We start from the raw sequence: 24,052 nt of genomic DNA, 5'->3' as shown, positions 1-24,052 counted from the left end.
TCATTTTAATGCAATTTGAGGATTCTTTTAAGTGGTTAGAATTACAAAGACATAGCCTTCATAGAAACCTTTAGAAGAATCTTCAATAAAAGTAAGTTTCTGTGGCATTTGAAGAGGAAAAAGGAGCATCCTTAGCAAGAGGGTTAAAACAAAAACAAAACTTAAACAACTATATAAACCTCTCTGTGAACATTTGTCATTCAGTTATGAAGCATGGACTCTGAATTTGATACTCTTACAGATGAATGAGTCTTTACCTTCAAGAAACAAATATGTGTATCATTTTAAATAATACTTTTATAGCAATTACCACTTGTTATTCTTAGTGCTAAAACTACTAAAGATCCTTGTTCTATGTAATATCACAAAAGCTATAAATACTACAACACAAATACTAAGTAAATATTTAGAATTACCAGATCTGTGAAGTGGTAGTATTATTATTGCCTCTCTGCAGGTGGGAAAAACTGAGGCACAGAGAGGTTAAATAACTTAGCTAAAATCACCCAACTAGACAGAAACAGAAACAGATTAAACCCAGACATTCTGATTCTAGCTTCCATGCTTTTAGCTGCTATGTTCCAGTGTCATTTATGCTACAGATGCAATTTGTTTCACTGATATTATTGTAGACTCAGTTCACCTCATGGTTTGACATAATGACTATGTGAGTTAGAGCAAATTGTTTAACCTCTAAGCCTCAATTTCTTTATTCTTAAAAAGGATAAAAGAGTAGTACCTACCTCACTGGACTGGTGAGATCAGATGAGATAATGCAGGTAAAGCGATCATTCTAGCATAAAGCAAGTTCTTAGTGTTAGATATTATTAGTATCGTCGTTGTTATCATTGTCATTACCATTATCAATTACTGTGATAACCTAATATGTGAATCCATTAGGTTTTGGGAGATGAGAAGAAGAGTTAAGAGTTTGACAGAGGAAGTAAAACCTCACTTGGGTCCAGAAAGATTAATAGAAATTACTAGAGATAAGAGAGAAAGCAGACAAGTTCTAAAAGATTCCTATAAATCTTTTGTTGTGCAGAGGTAGAAAGTTCATACAAAGGCCGACCGGATTCTATATATCCCTCGCTCCCACCCCCAAACTCTTGTCATCTGACTCTTTGAACACTTTCCTTTCTGGTGTCCTTACTATTGCTTGAACACGCCAGGCATTCAACTGACTTAGGGCTTGTGCACTTGATGTTTCCTTGCTTGGGACTTGTTTTCAACAAATACTTTCATGGCTAGCTCCCTCACCTTATATCTTTGTTAAAATGTCACTAACTCAGTGAGTCCTTCCTTGAGCATCTACTTAAAATTGTATTCTGCATTTGCTACCCTTCCCAAACACACATTTTGATCTTTCTTGCCCTGGTTTACTTTTTGTTGTTGTTTGCTTTTATCACTTTCTGACATACTATATAATTTACTTGTTAGAGGATTTTTGTTTTTGTTTCTTATTGTTTGTCCTCTACCAATAAAATGCAAATTACTCGAAAGCAGAAATCTTTGTTTTATTCGCAGACATATTCCAACCACTTAAAACTGACTGGAATATATACGTGCTCAACAATTATTTGTTGAATGAATGAATGAGTGAAAACCCTTAATGACAGTGAATTTCATAAATTGGCCTAAAACTCTGTGCTTTCATTTAACTCTCACTGGGCTGAAGATGAGAAAAGGGACATTTGATCTCCCAGTCCAAAGTATTAATTTCCCATAATAGTATACTACTTTTTTATTTTGAGCTGAGATACTTACCGGGCCTGCAGACCTCATTCTGCCTTTCTCCTCCCCTTTCTTCGGCTCTTTTAGCAGTACATATGCCTCCTTCCCTTTGCTTCAGGAACAAACTTTCTTTCCTTCTTATCAACTATCACTCATTGATTTCAGGCATGTGCTATGTGCATCTCTACTCTTCTATACCCTACCATCCCCTCTCCTAACCATACAATCAACAAAGTAAATAAGACTAACCCTTAATATCAGAGAGAGATCATCTCTTAGTGCTTTCCCAGGCCTGTACCAGAGAGAGATCATCTCTTAGTGCTTTCCCAGGCCTGTAACAGATTTCATAGTTTCTCCTCTTCTCAAATAAGGGTGTACCCATAGAATATGCATCAGAATCAAACCCTTTTGCTAGACAGTATATGACAGAAAAGCTTAGGAGCCAGACTTATCTTCTAGTCCCAGCTCTGACTGTGGCCCTGGCCTGAGTTTGTTTCCTCATCAGTAAAATGAAGATCACACCTTCTTAAAGATTGTCATGAAGGTTAAATAAGTCAATGCTTCTCTGAATGCCTAGCATAGAGTTATCCTGCAATATATCCTTTTCCCAACTAATAAAGGAAAGTGATAAGCAAGAGAGGTCTCTCTCCTATGTTTCTTCCCTTTTCTTCATCTCTTCAGAAGTGAGATGTCAGAGTAACAGAAGGCTGAAGAACATAAAGCTGAAATCCAGATTTCAAACCCAGATTCTGAATTTAAGGGGAAAAATATTATTAATCTAGTTTTTGTCAATAACGAAAGAAACGGAGAGAGACCAAGCAGCTTCAGAAGTCTCTACAGCCTGTGAAGGCAGACTTTGTACTTTGCTATGTATCTCTCATGCCTTGCAGGGCTTGACATACTGGACACTCAGGATATCTGGCATTCATAAGTAAACAGAGTAAGGAGAACAGAGTAGCTCTTAAAAGTCCTCTTTACAGAAAAAAATAATTATAATCATGTAGTGATGGATGTTGACTAGATTTATTGTGATCATTTTGCAGTATATACAAATATCAAATCATTGTATATACCTGAAACTAATATGATGTTATATGTCAATTTTTTCTCAGTTTAAAAAGACTGTTGTCTCCTTGCCATTGTTGGAAGGAAGGAATATTGGGAAAGAAAAATAAGCATAAATTTTAGACAATTATTGAGATAAAAATACACATTCCTTTTTTATTGTTTTGTTTTTTTTAATACAGTGAGTTTCTTGACCACAATATTTTGTATTTATTTCAAATATGTAGTAGTTCAGACACAGTTTAGACTAAATAGGCATACGTAAGCTGCCTTGGGTAAGTAAGTAAGCTTTATGTATAAACATTATTTCTCTAGGAAAATACATTTCAAGTTCCAAATGCTCAGTGTACACATGCACTTTGGGGGCATAAAACAAATTGGGAACTTGATTTGTTCTTTGATTTGTGACATGTGATTAGCTATATGATTACAAAGCATCTTTATGATAATTTTAGTAGATTTAAAATACTTAAGCATTTCACTATAGCATTTTTCTTCTCTGTAATTTTGTGGGAGAAAAAAAAAACAAAGGAAAAATCTTGTAGCACCAAGTTTCAACTTGTAAAAATGAGGTCGCATCACCCATTTATGGTCTGTCAGCACCTAAACCATTTCTGTCATCACATTTATCATCACTACATTTCACTATGAATTTGTTTACTTGTTATGGGAGGCACAGTCGCTCAGCAGGAGCCCCTATTAAATCATTACTGTAGATTTGCCTATCAAGACTAATGGAATGTCAGCATTTTGTGTCTCCTGTTGGTCAATTTGTGTCTTCCATACAGCACCAGTTCTGATTTTTATTTTTATTTTATTTTAAAAAGAATTGATTGACAAAACAATTTAGGTAAGATAGTTGCCATTTTTCATGTCTGTTGCTTTTATCATTGTATGATATTCCTGTGGCTTTATTCATCATATATTTTGTATTTCTTTAACATTTCATTCCACAGGCACTCCAGAAAGTCTGAAAGATCTAGCATCCAAAAACAGACTAGGAAAGGCATTGCCTCTGATGAAGAAAGGTAGGCTTGGTGTTGTGCTGTGCGGGCCATCTTCTATCTTACTAACATACTCAGGAGTACCTTCACTCTTATTTTATATGATCAGTTCTTAAATACAAATTGTCATGTTGAAAGATATCCATGTAAATAAATCTACTATATAGAAATAATAACATTCAAAAAGTAAGAGAAGGGTGATTTGGAGGCAGCCCTTAAGTCTTGGGGCTTAAGAAAAATCTCATGTATTTATTTAGTGATCATTCTGATTATTAAAGAGAATCAAATCCATCCACACTTATTCATGTGTACATATTAGGACATTAGTATTTTGTTTCTGAGATCAGTTAAGTGTTAGCAATACACGTAGTAACTGCAGTATGCAAATATTTTTGAGTGTTATTTGAGTGATGCCATCTTTTTTCACAAATGGATAATCTAAGATTCTACTTGTATATTATAACCACAGATACCTGCTGTTAATATAAAAATTTTAAGGATTCGTGATCTTTCATTTGTAATTCATCTAATTCTTCAATTTTTTGATTATTTTAGATGTAAAATATAGCCACATTATTTACATAGCTCTAAGAAACACCAAAACTAGTTAACATATATTTATTATTAATCCAATAATTATTGAAAGCATGTAGAGTGATGTAGATATAAATGAATGCACTCATGTGTCATAGCTGTAGTAGAGCTATGCACAAGTTACAATGAGAACACAGGAAAAGTGGGATCCTAATGAGATTAGGAAATATTTCATAAACAGGTGTCACTTGAACTAAATCCAGATATATAAAAGAAGATATGAAAAGTAGTGTAGTCCATGAGAAGGGAACAATACAAGGAAACACTGAGGCTGGAAATATCTTCTTCAGTTTGGGGAAACCATACCCATTTTGTGAGGAAGAAAAGGATTCAGAAGATGGGAGAGTAGGCTGAAAATGTAACTGGAGAAACCCTCAGGGGCTATATTATGAATGCCCTTGTGGGCCATGCTACAGAATTTCAGTTTCTGCTTTATTCCGTGATCTATTGATGGGTAGGCTTTAAACATGGAGGTAGATGATTGGTTTTCAGTTTAAAAATTATAGATCACTGACAGCATTTTGGAAAATGGATTGAAAGTTTCAAGGATAGATGCAAAACACCAGCTGGGCTGTCACAGTAGGTTTGGTCAAGTTAGAATCTGTACAATGCGGTGATTCTTGCAATTAACAAGAATATGCCAAGCTATGTGCTAATAAGTTCATGGGATAAAATAGTGAGCAGCAAAAAAGAAAGGCCTCCCAGAGGGTATTACCTCTGAGTTACAATCACAAAAATGAATAGGTATTAGTCACATCAAGGAATGTAGGAAGAGGAGATAGAATTTATTCCTGGCTAATGGTCGATGGAGATAATATTTAAGGGTCTTAAGTTAGAATGGAAGAAAGATCCGGGGAAAAAAAGTGTTGAGTTGTAATTCAGTTTTATAGAGGAGTTGGACATTGGAGAAGGACACAAAGCACAGAGTTCTAGCAGTTTAGATAGATACAGACAGACAGAAACAATACTGATTATGTTTCAGTTTATATATTCCTTACCATCAGCTCAGCTAACCGCATTCTCTTTACTAGCATTGTAAATAACTTAAGTTTCTTAGACAAGTTTTTAATCTTCAACCTCATTCATAACTTACCTATCTCATGCACACACGATTTCAGTTATTTTGCAGTGACTGAAATTTTTCCTCAATGTTGTATTTTTTATTTCATTCAGACTTATTTATTTAACAGTTCAATTAAATGACTACTATGTTGCAGTTTTCTATTTAGGATGTATCACTGAACAAGTTTTTGTTTGTTTACAGTAGGATACTGTTTTACAAAATGTTAGCTGATTCTAGATCAATTGAAGGTGCTTAACCAGATAAGTGATACTTAGGCATCTTCCTCTACAAAACGGAAAATATCTGTAAACACAAATCCTCCCTTCAATAAGAAAAGCAAGGATGTGATTGACTCTCAGTCTCAAATGTTTGCTGCTTAAGGACCACATTCATATTACTCTTGCTTTTACTTACTTTGCTTGTAGGTTTTAATATAGAAAATGTAAACCTTTTACATGTATAGATTTATTTGATTGTAATTAGGGTTCTTTATCAATTTATATTAGAATATAAATTACATGCCCAGTTTTTAAGTGAATTGTTGAATAACTAGGTACAAAGGAAAAATTGACCTAGATTGTCTAAGTTTGTGTTTTTTCTTATTTCATTAGAGAATACCTTGACATCTAGCTACAGGTGAATTAAGGTGACAGTATAAATGGTTTGGACACTGATTTTTGGCCTTTGGGAGTTAACAACTTCTCCAAAGGAGTTTTACCACAGAATCACGCCTTGGCTTCTGGTAAAATTTGCTGTATAATGATTATAATTTTAAAGGCTCTTTATTGGCCTTAATGAATTTGGCCTGACCAGGAACAGGCTTGTAAAAAAATGTCTTGAAAGATATGGTGATCATTCGTAGATAGAAGACGGGCAGAACTGACTTCTGACTTTTGTGCCCAAATATTTAAAGCAGTGCTTCAGATTCTTCATGGAAACTCCTTTAAAAAAATCTGAATTCAGCTTTGTGAACTGCTCATGCTCTTTCTGTGTTCTATGCTAGTGGTTTTTCTTCTTGTGGAACCTACACTCTTCATCATAACTGGGGAATGGTTTATCAGGACTAATATTAAGAATTACTTGTGTATGCATTCTGTGATGTTCTGGTGCTATTGGAAAGAGCCTGCGTAGGCCCATAATGGCCATTACAGGAGGAACTATTTTGAAAACTTGACCTTAAATACCACATAAATGATCATCCTTTAGAAAGCCATTAAAAAATTTAATAATTCAGAACTATATTTTTAAGTTGCAGTACAAGCAATTTATTGCATGGCCATTTGCAACAACAGAAATATCTGACGAACACCTAAGATTTTGGTGAGAAACATGTTTTATTTATGTTCAAGTCTTAAACACTCGTCTTAGGTGACAAGAATAGGCATGGATCGAACTCAGTGGTAAATGTTCAGATATGCACTTGGAGATGGTGAGCTAAAGTCAGACATAGTTAGGTTTGAATTAGAATTTTGTTTTAGAAGCCTTATTATTTTTATTTTAAAAAAATATATATGTATAGATATATTTAGCAGAATAAGTGTTCATTAAATGCCATTTTCCATATGTTTTATCCCTACAAACTCTCAGAAGACAATTCTATTAAATTTTGCTAAACAATTTGATACTTGGACATATATTTATATTTTGGCTTACATGATTAACAATTTATCCAGGGATGTGAAATTACCATTTTCCAACGCATGATATAGATACAAATCCTATCTCAGTAGGCAGACAGGGAAGCAAGTATTGGAGCTCCATGGACCTATGTGATCCTACCTTTAACACATGTTAGCTCTTTGTCTTTTTGCTAGTCATTCTGTAATCCTGTTTTCCATCTATAAAATAAGAATAATAATACTTCTCAGAGCTGTTGGGAGAATGCAAAAAAAGAACATACATATCTATGAATGTGTATATGTACACACACACACATATATATATACACACATATTCTCAGTGCTTGGCATGTATAGATGCCTCCATACTGATAGTTAAGAATAGTTGTTACTATCATTTTACTTATTTCTCATTCACTCCCTATTCCAGTCTTTAATATGATTGTTCTTAATCTCTTTCATTCTTCCATCTTTACATTCTTAGCACATCTCATTTCATAAAAAGATCAAGGCTCAATGGCCTAGATTCTCTCAACATTTCACTCCTGTACCTTAGAATTTCTTGATTAATTTTTCTTTCCTCTGGTCTAAAACAAACTATACTTGGTCCACCATCTCTCATCTCAAAAACCTTACTTTTCTCCCTTTATGTTCTGCATTTTCATTGTCCTCAGTTTCCCTGCCTGTAATTCAGCCACACTTTTCTTTCTTCCTCATGCAAAGTGGTTTTCTAGGCCTCCCTTTTGGTTTTTGTGTTTTCATACTTGTTATATTTTGACTGGTGGCAGGAACTGTGTTGTTTTAAGGGACTTTTAGTTCATGTCAAAGAAAAAAACAGATCTGATATTAGATGATGAACTTCAAACAGTACAAGCTGTTTTCAAGCACTGCAGGCCCATGGCTTGGGAGATGAGAACATTAAGTCACTCAGCCTTGAGCTGTGTAACTCTCACCTAGAAAGCCATTTATTTGCCTCTGAATTTGCTTTTTGTACTTTTGCCATTTAGTTTGGTATTACATAAGGGCCACCTAAATTATTCACATTTCAAGTCACATTTAAGTAGTACTTTCAGTGCTTATGAATTGCATTAAAGAATGAAGCAATGTTTTAGGAAATTGCAAAATCCATGAAGTATCTCAGTAGGGTAAAAATTATAGTATTCAGTTTTCAAACCACATTTAGAAAGTATATTTTGAATAAGGAGCACTTGAAATTTTTTCTCATGATAAGGGCTTTTAAAGAGTAATAGATAAAAATTCATTCTTTATCACTGGAAAGGATTTGATCATGCAATCCTTCCCATATAAATTAATTCTGTAGAGTTAAGTCAAAAGTCAATTCAGAATGAATGAACAGTTAGTTTTAATATGTAGAGTATTGTCAGCTTTTTCTTTTAATTTGGAAATCGAGGCGACAGTCCAGGTTTTGGGATCTGCATTAGGGTCTGACAAAGCATTAATCCAAATCTCGAGAAGATAAAATGCACTTTAAAGACCTAAGCTGTATCTTTTTATTCTCTAAAACTGGACATTTTCCATTTTATTGATCTGAAATAAAGGAGATACCGTGAATCAAAATAATACAGCTATGAAAATCATTTTACTTAAAAGAAAACTTGTCAATCCAGATACAAGTTGAATAAAGCACTCAATAATTAATGTGCTTCCTGTGATCAATATGTATTCTTTTCTCTCACACACTCTAAATTACTTAATTGAATTTTACAGTGGTGTTTTACAAAGTGTGAGGTATTCCACTGCTTTGTTACTGTGAAAAATAATACATATTAGGTATCTTAAGTGTATATTATTTAAAATACATTCTGCAAATGATGAAAATGGAAAAAACATGTATCTCTTTTAAAGAAGCATATGTATAGTCATCCCCCCTTATTCATAAAGGATAGGTTCCAAGACCCCCAGGGGATGCCTGAAACTGCAGATAGTACTGAACCCTAGATATACTGTTTTTCCATATGTACACATACCTATGATAAAGTTTAATTTATAAATTAGACACAGTAAGAGATTAACTATAGAATAATTATAACAATATTCAGTAATAAAAGTTACGTGAATGTGGTCTCTCTCAATCTCTCTCTGATAATCGATCTGATAATTGAGGTGGCTATTGAGTGGCTAACAGGCATATACAGTGTGGATACTCAGGACAAAGGGATGATTCATGTTCCATGTGGAGTAGGATGGAGTAGGAAGGCAAGAGATTTCATATCCTACTCAGAATGGTGTGCAATTTAAAATTCATAAATTGTTTATTTCTGGAGTTTTCCATTTAATATTTTTGGACCTTGGTTGACTGGATGACTGAAACCATAGAAAGCAAAATTGCAGATAAGGGGACTACTATATATACGTAAATATCAGTTTTTAATTCTTAACCCTTAATTCATAAATTGGCTTTATAATAATTTTGAACACCATATTGAAGTAACTGTCAATATATGGACAGATATCTTTGTAGATATTTTTATATCATAAAGGACATATTTTTATCCATATCATCTTTTTGCGTTTAGTGAGTCTGATAATGAAGCATTCTCCATCTTATGTCATTTTGCTTTGGTTGCTTAAATTAACCTCAGAAGACAACTTCCTTTTGCTGTCTATTTGGTATAAACTTTCTATTGCAGGGTAAAATTATGAACATTGTAAAAATATACAGAGTCCTACAGTGCATCATTTCTTCTGGAAGGCAAGTGCTTGAAGTATCCCTGTGTTCGTTATTCTAATCACATTCACTCATTTAATTAGGATATCTTTATTGAGCTCTTGCTCTCTATGTGGCTATGATCTAGAAACTAGAGACACAGCTCAGATAAAAACAAGAGACAGAAGTCTCTGCCCTTATGGAACTTACAAGAGGTTTATTATATGAAGGAATCTAGTTTAGCCCTCTGAAACAACATGGCATGCACATTTGAAATATCTTGTCAGTTTGAATTGAATTCCATTTTAGTCATTGCGTGATGAGTTTTCTTTTTTAAAAATCACTGTCTTGTAAGAGTAACCAGGTTTTCCTTGGACCAATGTGTTGGATATCAAAGTTAATGTGAACTTGCTGACTGAAGATCTTTTTTGACCCTAATGTTTTAGGGTTCTCCCACCATGTCTTTCTAGAAGGGGATACGCAGCCCCACGAGCGACTGATCAACCAGTCCTTAGGGGAAAACATCCCGCTCGCTCAAGGTCGAGTGAGCACTCTAGTGTCAGAACCCTGTGTTCTGTCCACCACCTTGGCCCCGGAGGGTCGGCGCCACCTTCTCCGCTTCTGACCAGGTTGCTATTCAGTGTCCAGCCCAGCATTCATGTCCTGCCTCCGGGTGTTGGTGTGGTGTTGTACCTTCCTGAGCACTGGGTGCTTTCACTCATTATGACACCATAATTTTTAACTCTTTCTTTGTGACACTTAAACCTCTCCCACATCTTCTATTACTTACATCTATATTCACTGTACTCTGTAGTTCCTGCAAATTAGCTATCATTGAAAATTAAATTTGGTTGTGTTATGTCCTTCCATCTGTTTGTGGCATATTCACATATATTTTTATATATAATTTTTTAATTATGCAAAGTTCTTTATAATAAATTACCTAGAATTAAATGTGTTTTGCTTTGAAAACTATAAGGAATTTTTAAAAACTTTCATGTGTTCAGTAAAATCTTAGTTTTAAAGATTTTTAGTGAAAAAAAATGTTTGAATGCCCGCAGATGGAGGTCAGCTTACTCCTGTATAAGTAGTAACGTGTCTGCACGCTTCTCAAATTTTTATTTGTAATTTTGATCCTTGCACCAGTATCTTTTATAGCATTTGCCCAAGGTTATTTTTTAAAAATATCTTTTAAGATTTTTTCTATTTAAAACTAAAGTACAAGTAAATGGTAATTTATAAAAAGTCTGCAGCTAGAACTATTCTTGTTACTTATAAATAATTTTAGATATAAATGTGTATTTAATAGTAGCAATTTAGGCAACAACCTGTCTTAACTAACCTATCCATGTTGTAACGATTCAGAGGCTGGAAGTAGATCTAATTGATTCAGTGCTCCCAAAAATAGGTACCTAACAGAAAGCCACAACTTCATAGAAACTTAGTGAAAAGAGATGATTCTGAGTCTGCTCAGTTCAGAAATTCATTATGCAGAAATATGTGTGACAGACATTGCTCTGTCTCTTTTGGCCCCTTTTTATAATATTCCTTTACACATGTCATAAAAAGTATTTGATTTTGCTCCCAAAGACCTAGTTAGGTATTTTATATCTGCATTAGTTGTAACAGGACGAAGGAAAAGATTTTTGTCAGGCCCTCTTGGGATTTCATCATTTCATTCTCCCCCGACCTTTGTCTTCTGCCTGCAGGATGCACCGACAAGGAAGTCCAACCCACTCTCCTCCCGCAGACACATCTTTCAGCAGTCGAAGAGGAAGACAGCTCCCACAAGTGCCAGTGAGAAGTGGCAGTATAGAACAAGGTATCCGATAAAGAGAGATCATTGTCCAAAAATCTTGGATTTGAGAACCACCTCTTTTTTATACTTCTGTTAGCAGATGAATAGTATTTTGATTATATGCAATATGCTGAATCCTAAGAATTTAAGTTTCTTAGAATTTTATTCCCAGCACTGAGTTATAATAGTTCATGATACATATTCTATTTTTGCTGAGTGAGTGAATGAATGAGTTTGAGGTGGTCAATTAAAAGAATAGATCGAGCCCTAGAGATACCTTTTTTCAAAGGACAAAATAAAATTTTTAAAACCTCAGTACCATATGGTAGATGATGTTAAAAGAAGACTTATTTAAAGACTTGTTTTTAAAGTATTTTCTTGATTAAACTCTTGATCATATTGAAGGCTTTACTAGTGTTTTTCATTTTAAATTATTAGCAGTACCTTGTGTATTTTATATAAATTTGATGATAAAAAGTGACAGCACACACATTAGTGTTTTATTAAGTTTATGTTACTTAAAATTTTCTTATTTTAAACATATACACATTGTGTTTTATTTTCCGGGGTCAGGGGAGAGTGTTTTGATAATGGAAATTAAATTCTCTAAACTGCCTGGGCTAGATGATTTAAATACTGGGTTTAAATAGTCACTATTTTCTTCACATGACCCAAGGTGCTATGCCATGTCTCAGTAGGCGAAATGATTTATCAGTATATGTTATCACATAAATCTTACTAGGGATTTGTTAAGCAGTCTGCTGAAATAATTTTTAATTTGGGGTTGTAAAATAAATGCAGTGGATTTATATTTAAAATGTGGATTGAAAACCTTCATTTTTATGAAATAGCTGACAGGTTAACATTTTGAATATTTTTTTCAACAGTATTGGTTGTGGCTGATGTTTACTTGCATTTCATTCTATGTTGAGGATGCTGGGTACCTGCCTTACTCATTTGAAGTGCTGTGCTGAATTTATCACAGAAATGTTAAAGATCTAGGAAGATAAATACATTGTTTCAAAGACTGATATGGCAGTTCGTAAGAAGAATACTTATAGAAAAATTAGTGTAGATTTTAAGAAGTATCAACTTACTGATAGATGAATACATGTACAGTAAACTGTGGATTTGTATGATTTCTTAAAATCATATTCATGTCGTTAATCAGGAAAATATGAGGCTCTGTGAAACTCTGACTTTCTTTTCTAAAATAGCAATTAATTCATTGAACTTCTCAATTCACGTGTTTAACAAACTTCTTTTTTCTGGGAACATTTTGAGAAGATAATTCATAATTAATGTTTTAAGACTGTAATTAGCAGTCGCCTAGATGAAATTGTTTTAAAATTTACTTTTAAAAAATAAACTTTGGTGTTTATTTAAAGTATCCATTCATGACTTCCTGTTGCACAACTAAATGAACTACAAATTCTGGTGTTTAGCTACAAACTCCATGTTACTGACCATATTTGCTAAAGATTGATATCCAAAAAGTCACGTGTTCCTAAAATTCTTTGCATTTCCTCCAGTTGCTGAAACACTTCAGGTTGAAACCAGGGTACTGCGTATAACTATAATATAGTAAAATTATAGTTATCTGTAATTTCTGTAGAAATAAGAATCGCATCTACAAAATCTATTGGATTGTATGCTGAATTTTGATTTTTAAAAAAGCTCATGTTCTGTTGTTAATGCCATCATTACTATTTATGATATTCATATTCACAGTTGTCTTTCAGAATAATCATCAATTTATAAGGATTGAATTAAGGTGGGAAGAAAGGAGTGACTGAGGATGAAATTGATGGAGTTATTTTGATATTTAATATCACAAATACACTAGTAAATACTTGTTATATAGACATAACCTTTTAAAAATATGAGCATGTACTATTGTGGCTCAATGTTCTTCTATAATTAAAATAGATTTGATTTACTTTATGATGTTAACATATGCTTTGGGACTTTTGGTAAATGATGATACTGTCTGCCATCTTATTATGGATCTATTTCAAACTGAACAGTTCACATGACATCTTTGTGTATCCTAAAATATATTTTTAAAAGTAAACTTCTAATTTGATTCATGGGCTAGACAGAATTTAGTACATTCTGTTTAACATTGCTTTCATTGTTGTTCTTAGGGCTCTAGAATTATCTTTTTTCTTTTGATATTATTTATTATACTTTAGTTCTACCTTTTATGAAGATTATTAATGCAGTTTATTTGCAATTAAGGCTCTAGTGCACTTGACTGCCTTCCTGTTTTTTATGTTTGTTTGTTTGTTTTATTTTTAACAAAGGGTAATTTTCCTTTTTGAAAAATAATTGAGTTAATAATAAGCATTTGATTGGTAAGAGCAAATGTTTCAAACAGTTTAAATTCCTGGATAGTGATACAACTTTTTGTTGAACTTATAAAATAATTTTATTCATACATGATTTCTGGATGCAGTTATCTACATTATTGTGTTTAGGATGGGTACTGAGATTCTTAGATTGTTTGGGTACATATTTTTTTCCTCCATAATTCAGTTTTACTACACTCTCTGTACCATAAAAGCAACCTATATCATTTTAAAGGCTACCATACCATTCGAAAAGACATTTACACTTAATTTTTGAAAAAGTATTTCACAGATTTTATTTTTTTTTTAAATTAAGAGTGATAACCTATTTTCTATATGGAATCGGATTATGTTAAAGTATAGTTACGAGAAAAGAGGAGTGCTTACAATATAGACTTTGAGATAAAGTCGCTGAAAAAATAGCCTTAAAATTTAGGTAACTCAAATGATATGTGATAATCGAGAGCAAAACCTTGCGAGAAATTTTTCTGGTTATATTCCAACATTGTATTCCAGTGTAGTCCTTATGTAGAGTGAAGTTTGAAAGCAGCATGATTGCTTGCATAAAAATGTATAGTTTTCTGAAACCAAGTGATTTTTTTGTTGTTCTCAACTGGATGTCTTTTAAAGAAATATTTAAAGATCATTTGTAACTTAACACTTGGTACACTAGCTGTGTTTTATGTGTTCTATTATATCTGCTACCTATACTCTGATGATATTCCCCTTCAGAAATATCTAGATAGACCATTATTTCTCAATAAATAGTGTACCAGCAAGAAAGTTGATACAAAGCTTTATGGAATATCTAAGAAATATAGTCTCCAAAAAACAATTTTCCCTTGAGATAATTGATTTGAGAAGGAAGAAAGGATTAATTAAATTAGAATATATTTTTTTCATGTAGAAGGTGTAACAGAATATTTTTCACAGTGAAAGGAAAAAGTCTGCTTCTAATAGAAAATAGAATTTATTTTTTCTATTATGTGAAATTTCAAATTATCTAAAATGCTGTCATTTTTAAATAAAAATGTTAGTTATGAATATTAAATATGTGTTTAAATACATTTACGATAAAAATTCACAGTGGATTAAAATGAAAACATTTTAGTAAAATTTATGCTGAAATATTTTTTAATTCTTAAAAGGCAAGAAAAATAGCACAAGATATACTTTTCAGATGCCAAATGTATTAATTTCCCAATGTTCTTGTTTTTATCTCTAAATTGTTGTATTCATTTTTTCTTTAATTAATGTTAGTAACATATTTGAGACTTCCTTATGGTTTGTCATTGTCACATTATATGTTATGCATTTTTATTCATACCATTGTGTTGAATCACACTTCCATGTCTAACTATAAATTTGCTGATTTCTTTCTTTTGTTTCCATCATTATGTGCATTTAATTCATTGAAGAACAAGAAAAATATAACTCTTCCACAAAAGGTAAATATTAATGTAACTTATTAACCATTTAATATTGTTCCTTTTCTTTCACAATATGAGAGTTTTATAACTGTTTTTATTGAAATAATGAGCAGAATTATTTAACAGGTGGTTTTTCCCTGCAATGATTTTGTAGGGTATTCTGATATTAATTATTTTGTATTTTGAGCAGTTCATATCAAAGAAGAAACTATTAAAATTAAGACTATTTCTGCTTCAAAATTTATTTAGACTGACAACTAGAAAACGATTCTTTTGGAAAATAATATCATATTTTTATATGTTTTTGTTTGTTTGTTTACATTCTCTTGCTCATAGATAAAATATTTAATTCTTACCTTCTGTTCCCGTAATGTCTATTACAAAGGAGTAGAAAATCCTTAGATTTTCCCTTTTGATAACAGTAACCTTAACAAATGTTTGGCCCCCACAAGCAGTCCTGCATCCAGGAAGTAGCTGCTGAAATGTTACTCCTCATGGCTTTAATATTGTTATAATGCCCACCAATTCTATCTTCCTGAGGGATATAGGAGGAAAACCACTCAGCTTGCTGTGTTGGTACATTGCTCACATCTTACCTTATCATCTTTTCCATCATATTTGATTTTTGATATTTGGACTTGAGTTTCAAGTAGACGCACACCTCATCCAACTCTCATGTACCACCCACACCATTCCTATTCCATGTTATTGTTGTCCTGATAATTAAATATTTGAACGTGAGTTTTTACTTTATGAAATATTAATACTTAAAAATTATATAATGCTTTATCATTTAATAAAAGTACATTTACTTAATAGTTGTGGATTAATGATTGAATCAGATTATTGGCCGTAGTTACCCTAAAAGTTAGTCCCAAGAGTAGCATCATCCCCATTATGAATGATGGAACTCAGGTTCAGAGAGATTAAAGAGATGGACCTGTTCATACTGCTGATGAGCAGTAGACTACAAGCCAGTTCCCTTACTTTTGACCTCCTCCTACTATACTTGTGGGTATCCTATTTTAATAGGTACAAATTCCGAATATATTATCCCTAATTCCTAGTATATTGAGGTATGTGTTTATGTATCTCAGTGTTACAGTGTGAAAATGGGAGATAATACTTAATTACTTATTTTAGTTTGAATTTACAAAAAAGCATTTAATTTTGACACATAATGCATATTCTAGCATACTGTCTAACATACTAGGCAATAAATTAATTAAATTATTAATATTAATTAAAAATTAATATATTAATTAAAAATTAATATATTAATTAAAAATAAAAAATATTCAATTTGATTAAGATGTTTTGGATTTTACATACTGGCCATCCTGCATTTTTAATTCAGATGCTGGAAACACTTTAAATTCAGTAGTGCAAAAATGACCAATATATTTGTACCTAGATTCAGAATAATTAATTTGGATTTACAAGAGAAATTTTAGAATAATAAAAGCATTAAAATTTTGTATTAGAAATGAGTCATAACTTACTTCATTTAGCCAAAAAAAAAAAAGTATAATAATTCTTTATTTAGAGCTCTTCCATATATATTATTACTAGCCAAAAGCTATGATTACCTAATCAGAACAAAACAAAATCCCTAAGTGGTACAATCTAAAATCTGTAGGAAGTATGCACTCTTAGAGGCTCGCCACAGAGCACGTCAGATTGTTACATTTTTACCAGGTCATTGTGTCCTGGCTGAAATGTGTCATCACTGACAAGTCTTTCTTATACATGGGATGTGAATCTGCTTCACAGTATGAACCACATGTCGAAAAACGACCAAAGAGGCACTTCCCAAAATGCATCCAGGCAAGGTGGAGGATACTACACCCCTCATGGATTTTAAAAGAGCACAGCTTAGCCACGAAAAGTTTGAAAAGCCCAGAAAGGATAGAGACAAGTTCAAGAAATTTTTTAAAGTCAAATTTTTAAGTTCACGTACCCCGTAAGAAAGAAAAAAAAATTATTTTGCATAGAAATCCCACTGCCATAAGTTGGTCTTTTCTGGGATCAATCATATTGGAGAATTAACTTACCTGTGTTCTCCCTGGATAGATAAAGACTGGGACACCACGTTCCTAGCTGACAGTATAGGCCATGGAGCTCCTAGTGAGAGTTTGTTTTTGATAAATTATAGATTTACTTGGAGGACAACCAGTGGTACCAGTTTGTTGACTGAGAGGTTTCCCAAGGTGCATGACTTTCAGTGCTAAAACCAGGATAGTTCCGGGCAGGCTGGGACAGTTGGTCACCCTGACTGTAGGGGACCAGTGTATAATTTTCCAGCATATATATTTATAAATTATGAGTCTGTAAAACACATAAAGAGAGGTATAAAATGCTATTAACATTTTTAATGATAAAAAGAAATTATTGAGCATTTTATGTCAGTGTCTGTAAAAAGAATGCCATATATTTATTTTGTATCGTTACAACAACCTGAGACATAACTATTGATATCCTCATTTTCTAACTGAGAAAGCTAAAGCTTAAAAAAATTAAAAACTTGGCTCTTTATCAGTCATAAATTTGGTAAGTGGTGGAACTGGGAACTAGCCTCAAGCCTCACTCCTAAGACCATATTCTTAACCACTTTACTCTATAGGCTCTCCAACATTCAAACAGCATTTATTATCTACTGTGCCTGCAATGCCCTATAATTATAGTAACACATGCACAATTGTAAGGAAGGTATCCTTACCTGTTTTATAGTGAGAGAATCAAAGGGGTTAAGTGGAATGCCTAAAGTAACAAAGCTGCTGCAAGGCAGAACCAGATTTTGACTCCGTAACTCATGTTCTTTCCACGTCCCCATGTCTACCACACAACACCAGGATCTCAGAGAGGCCCGGTGAGAGGTTTTACATCCCCACGATGACCAAATTTTTCACCATTCCACTAAATCTTCTAACACCTGGCTTGCCTCTCAAATTACCATGCAGCTTGAGAAAACGAAGCTGATATATTTGAATAAAGATAACACATGCTTGGGGTTGAAAAGTTTACTGAGGAACTATAAATGTTCATACTACGTTATTTACCTTCTACCTCCCTCTTTTACATTTAAAGCTGAGAGACCATATCATCTTACGTTTCACAAACTGCTTTGTAGGCATATTTTAACTTATTCATCTAAAAATAAGCCAATTTTTCCCTCTCTGCTACATTTCTTGGACAGTTTTAAAGAGCCCAACAATGTAGTTTGGGGGCATCGAAATAATGATATAAGAAGATCAAAACAGAACCAGAAATTAAATGACTTCAAGGTGAGAAAAAATGTTATTATAATAAATTTCTAATTTATGTGCCTTTCGATAGTATTTCTTAAGTGTGTTAACTTTTGACTTTGAAGCAATTTTGAATTGTAACAAAACATTATCTTTTCTACAAATATTAATTTCCTTTATACACAGAATAAGGGTCATTACATTTCAAGTGATTAAATGATTTGAACAGGAACAAAGAGTTAATGGCATTTGTTGCTTTTTGTTTTTCTGTTTCACTAATAAAATTTATAATAATTACTGTAACAAGGTAATAGGGGCTATTTAAAGATTGCCTCTACTCAAGTATATTTTAAAGCACAGGTGTCTATTAAAAGTGCTCAAATAAATTACCTGTACTTTCCTTCTTTACATATTGGCAAGCAATTTGAATGCTAAGTCATACAAAATATAATTGTTATGGAACTATTAGCATTAACCTTAACTAGGTGCAATTATATAAAAAAGCAAAAACCATGATTTTAATAATTTTCCGTTACGTTAGTTATTGTATAGATAATATTTGCATACTTATTTTAATAGTATACTATGGTTGTAAAACACATTATAGGAACAAATATGTAACTTGACTTTTGCTAATGTAAACTAATATGTGTATTCTTTGATATCAGCATTGTTTTAACTCATTAAGTAGAAAAGGGTTTCAATTTTATTTACATTTTTATTAGATGCATATTAAGCCAGGTGATTTATTTCCTGTATTGTATATTAAGATTTCAAAGATTCAAGTTTCTTAATCTTCCAGGGCAGTGCTTTTCCTGAACACTTATTATGAATATTTATGAATGTTTATTCATAAATATTTAGAGCTTCATTAGTAGAAGTGTCTAATTTATCCATTTCTTTTTTTGCCACAAATCCATAAATATAGTTGTCATTCTAGCTTTCTCTTTAAAATCTAGAGACATAGAGAGTGAGCAGCTCATATAAAACAATTCAGAACTCTTGGTTTTTACTCTATTTTCCCATCTTGCTGATTCAAATGTGATTATTTAAAATAACATTACAGGCTTTTAAAACTTCAGAGTATTTAACACTTAAACCAACCAAACCTAAACTTACAAAAAAATGCCCCATTGAGGTAATAATGCATTGTTGCCCCCTTCTTCCTTGGATTCGTGGGGAAAATGCTGAGTAAAAATAGAAGGCAGACAGATGTGTAGCCATGGATAGACTTTTTAACTATTTTTCTCTAAAGGTATATAGGTCCCCTAAATATTGTAATTTTTGTTACAAATTTTAAAATTTGTAAACCCTTTTTACAGAAGAAAAGAAGAGGCTGTCAAAAAATTGATGAATCTAGGATTTATGCCACATCAAGCCTTTCAAGGTAGAGTCTGTTGACATCAGTGTAATTGGAATAATTAAAAATTATAGATAAACATATTGGAGATCACTTGGGATAAACAGCATGACCCCAGGGAGTGATTTTGTTATTTCCGCAGGCCTTAATTACAAGGGTCGCTCTTCACAAAGATATTTGAAGAAGTGCCTCATAAGGAGACAGTGCTCCCACTGAAAACCGAAATACATTTTAAAAAGCTATTTAACCCTGTGTAATATGAAAGAGCAAGGTAAAATGACAGATTCTTTCATCAAGAGCCTGACTTTCTTATCTGTCATGTATCTGACTAGTATTTTCAGTGTTACTCTAGGGCTTGACAGTTTTGACACTGAAAATGATGTCTGGGGTTGGAAGTCCTGAGCTTTGTTTTAGACACTTTAGTGAAAATCAGCATTGCTTAAACAAGAGATGGTCTCGTGGTTTTGGCTGCAGTGAGACTGGAGTGATTATATATACAAATTACCTATTTCATCTGTTTTAACATTCAGTTTCAATTATCTGTGCCAAAACACAGGTTATTTTCTTTAAAAACCCCTAAAGACAGTGTGATATTTTCATTTAATGTGTGTTATTTATTTGTTGTGTTTTATGTTTCTCAGGCTGGATAAATGTTATCATCATTTTATTGTTTGTATTATTATAGCATAATCTTTACCATCCAAAAGAATCATAGAGCACTAAGAACTTTGGTATATTTCTGTCCTTGCAAATTGAAATGCATTTTATGCTAGGAAAATGACCCAGAACTTGCCCATTTCTATATAGTCAAAATATTTTAAACATTTAATCTTTATGTACATGTGCTATATATGTGTTTGGAGGGGTAGGATTATGTAAGTATATCATAGTTGCTTACTACATTTGTATGACTCCAGAAATGAGGATGAACATGCAAGGAATACATTATGTTTTTATTGGAAAAATAGAAAATAATAATGTAAAATACATTGGTGAATATGTTATCCCTTAACATATATAGTGTCGATAAATTAGCAAATTAAAAAATGCTGGAAATTAGGTAATAGAGCAAGAAAATAAGTTGTAGTTCTCTATTTTTAGAAAATGTGAACAAAAAAACTTTCAGAATAACCTGCTGAACTAATATTAGAATCATAGGCTACAACAGCAGTTACTCTAAGCAGTCTCTTCACTTTACATATAAAAACTCCATGGTGGAGAGCTATATCAGGAATTAATCAAGGCAGCATTGATAAACTGATAAATGGTTATGGGTCTAGGACTGTAATCTGTGCCTAGTCATTCCTACCTCTGGATTTTTACCATTTGCCACATTGCTTCAAGGACTATAGAGAATGTTTGTCCATCTTAACTTTATAGGAATTCATATTCCTCTAAAGTCTAAAAAAACGACGAGCAGAGACTAGTATTACCTTTCGAATTTTCAAATATCCAACCATGTATCTTTCTAGTCAGGCTTTTTATTATGTATACAGATTACAGACTCAATTAGTTAAATATTTTCATCTTTTATACTTTTTAATCTTTATGTTTCACTTATTATATTGTTCTTTGTATTTGAGGTCTCACTATCAGTGGGGTGTTTTTTTTTTTAAATAGCTTCAAGGGATTTTTTTTTCAATGCTATCAATAACTGAGGCATTGTAGATGTTTCATTCATATATTTCACTCTTCCTGACAATTTTCAGGTATGTGATCATTTATCATTGTTCTCTCTGAGACACTCATTGGAGCAAAGATGGTGTTATACTATCGAGGGACTCTTGTATTGCTATACAGCAAGGAAGCAGAAGCATTAATTTTTCTATTCATTTAGTATGATGGTACATTGTAGGTAACTAGACAAGTTTAATTACCCTGTCCAGATATTATCATGTATCACTTTTGACACTTATACTGGCTAACCTTGTCACAAAATAAAATACTCAATCTTTTTTACTTTAAAATACTTAACAATAAATTGTTGTTTCTGTTTTCTTTTATATTCATATTTTACCTCAAATACTTGAAAGTATTGGAAAGTTTAACAATATAGTGTATGGATTTTTTTTTGCCTACAAGCACAAACATTTGAAATTTCAGATTTATGTTAATTTCTAGATGCCTAGAGAGAATTATGAAATATTTAAGGAATTTGAAGATCAGATTCATCTTTATGTAATTGTAAATTTATAAATAACATATTTATAAAGTTTAAAATTTAAATTATAGTGATCTTAAATTATACATAGCTATAATATTGATAATATTTTCAAGCAGATCACATATGACTGGTAAGTCAAAGGAGTTTCCCAGAAAATTAAATTCCCTTTGGAGGAGGCGATTCTACATGAATTTTTCTCTGTTGGATTAGGGAAGATTTATTAAGGATCCTGATGTTGTTTTTTTTAAAAAATCATAGGATTCTTTAATAAAGAAATAGAGAAAAATCCTTGTAGTCACAAACAATATTTGCAAGTGATTTCAGTTTGTTTGTAGATTCATCAAAGATCAACTATAACAATAGATTAAGAATTTATAGCAAAGCATGACATGAAAAAAATTATTTTAATCTCTCTACTTTGACTAATATTTATTACTTTCCATTAGAAAACTATAATAAATTATAGACTTTTTATATTATATTTACTTTTCTCACCTTGCATGCTTCAATCAGTTATTCTTGTTGAGTTTTAAGACAAAAAATGATTTCATAAATATGGTTTTAATGTAACCCCTAAAAATAAGTTCCAGTTTTATACTTTCTTAATGATAATATTGAATAGTTTTTTGAAATATGGAGATTTATCTGACAAAAATGCCAGTTTAGAAATAACAATGTACATAGAGTAAAACTGATCTAAAGAAAATGTGTTATTTTCAATAAATACTTTTAGATAAATAAATATTTGCTTTTAAAAAGCACAGTTTATTCAACATCAAAGACATCATGCAGCTTATAGAAGGTTTAGTGAAAAATTCCAGCTTCAAAAACACTTTTTTATAAAATTGCAATGTTAATTACACCTTATGGGCTAAGGGAGATGAATTGTTTATGTTACTATCACTATTCATAGCCAAAATATAGTCTTTAGTACACACTCTTATCTTTGACTATATTATATATAATATAAGCTATGTTTTTATTAAAAGACTAAATGAAATTATATGATAATTTTATCTGTAGTAGGCGATAAGAGGAGTTATTTAACTCTAGTATATAGCAGCTTTAAAATTTAAAAAATAAAAACTCAAAAGTTGCCCAAATTTTTTATCTTTTTGTAAAAGAATGGCAACTGGCATTGTGGTGATTTTGTTAGTTTATAACGCTACTAAAATTCAGAATATTCCTCAAATATGAATTTAATGCTAGGATTTGTGGGAAAATTGGAAAATATTTTATTTAATATTTTAATTTTGCTATTGTCATTAAATTGTTAAAATAATATAAAATTTTTAAATCAGTGATCATACTTTTCAAAGTAAATATTTGAGCACTCTAGGCTGTGGTTAATTTTACTTATAGTGAGATACTCAACAGGTAATCATATTCCCAGGATTCAATTCACTTTTAATCATCACTAATCATTTATTATTCTCTGTATAAATCATGTACATTAATGGAATCGTGCCTTCTGGTTCAAATTTGTGATAAATATTCTATTTTAGTCCCTAAATTTGTCTTACTACGTGTTCAATACACCAATAATTCAGAAATAATGTCATTTTATTCCACAACATACAGTTGAAAAATAAAATGCAAAATAAGCATAATCTGTAGAAAAGTTAAAAACTTCTAAATTCACACTGAAGGCTCGTCACTGATATTTATGAAGGAAACTTTTACTGAAACATGATAACTTGTATAACCAATTATTTCATAATACATACTAATCTACATATCATCAGGAAATAAAGAGAAATACTAAAAAATGTGAATTTTTTGTAATTATCTGACTTTTTGATATGAGTAAGTAGATGGTTAGCTGTTTGCATTTTACTTCTCTTGGAATCTGAGCAAATAATGAGGATAGCATAGCAAGTACAATTTTGCTGCAGAGTCAAAAAGATCTACTCATGATTCTGTGTCAATATTAATTTAGAGATTTTATTTGACAGAT

At 32.0% G+C, this 24,052-nt stretch overlaps 1 protein-coding gene across 12 annotated transcripts in view; it reads left to right on the top strand.

Moving 5' to 3' along the window:
- RIMS1 (regulating synaptic membrane exocytosis 1) overlaps positions 1 to 24,052 on the top strand; it is a 184,337-nt gene that overhangs the window by 74,585 nt on the left and 85,700 nt on the right. For 5 of the 12 annotated variants that reach the window (XM_023523459.1, XM_023523457.1, XM_023523462.1 and 2 more), the window contains 2 exons: positions 3,756 to 3,827; positions 11,457 to 11,569. In XM_023523459.1, coding sequence (XP_023379227.1) covers positions 3,756 to 3,827; positions 11,457 to 11,569 — 185 coding nt within the window. Of the gene's footprint in view, positions 1 to 3,755; positions 3,828 to 11,456; positions 11,570 to 15,314; positions 15,345 to 24,052 lie in introns of all 12 variants that reach the window. The other 7 variants (XM_023523460.1, XM_023523458.1, XM_011380397.2 and 4 more) reach the window with 3 other exon arrangements.

This window comes from Pteropus vampyrus, unplaced genomic scaffold (genome assembly GCF_000151845.1).
Source record: "Pteropus vampyrus isolate Shadow unplaced genomic scaffold, Pvam_2.0 Scaffold393, whole genome shotgun sequence".
NCBI classification, from domain to species: Eukaryota; Metazoa; Chordata; class Mammalia; order Chiroptera; family Pteropodidae; genus Pteropus; species Pteropus vampyrus.
The sequence above is the reverse complement of the archived record's forward strand: the minus strand, read 5'-3'. Positions and strand labels throughout refer to the sequence as shown.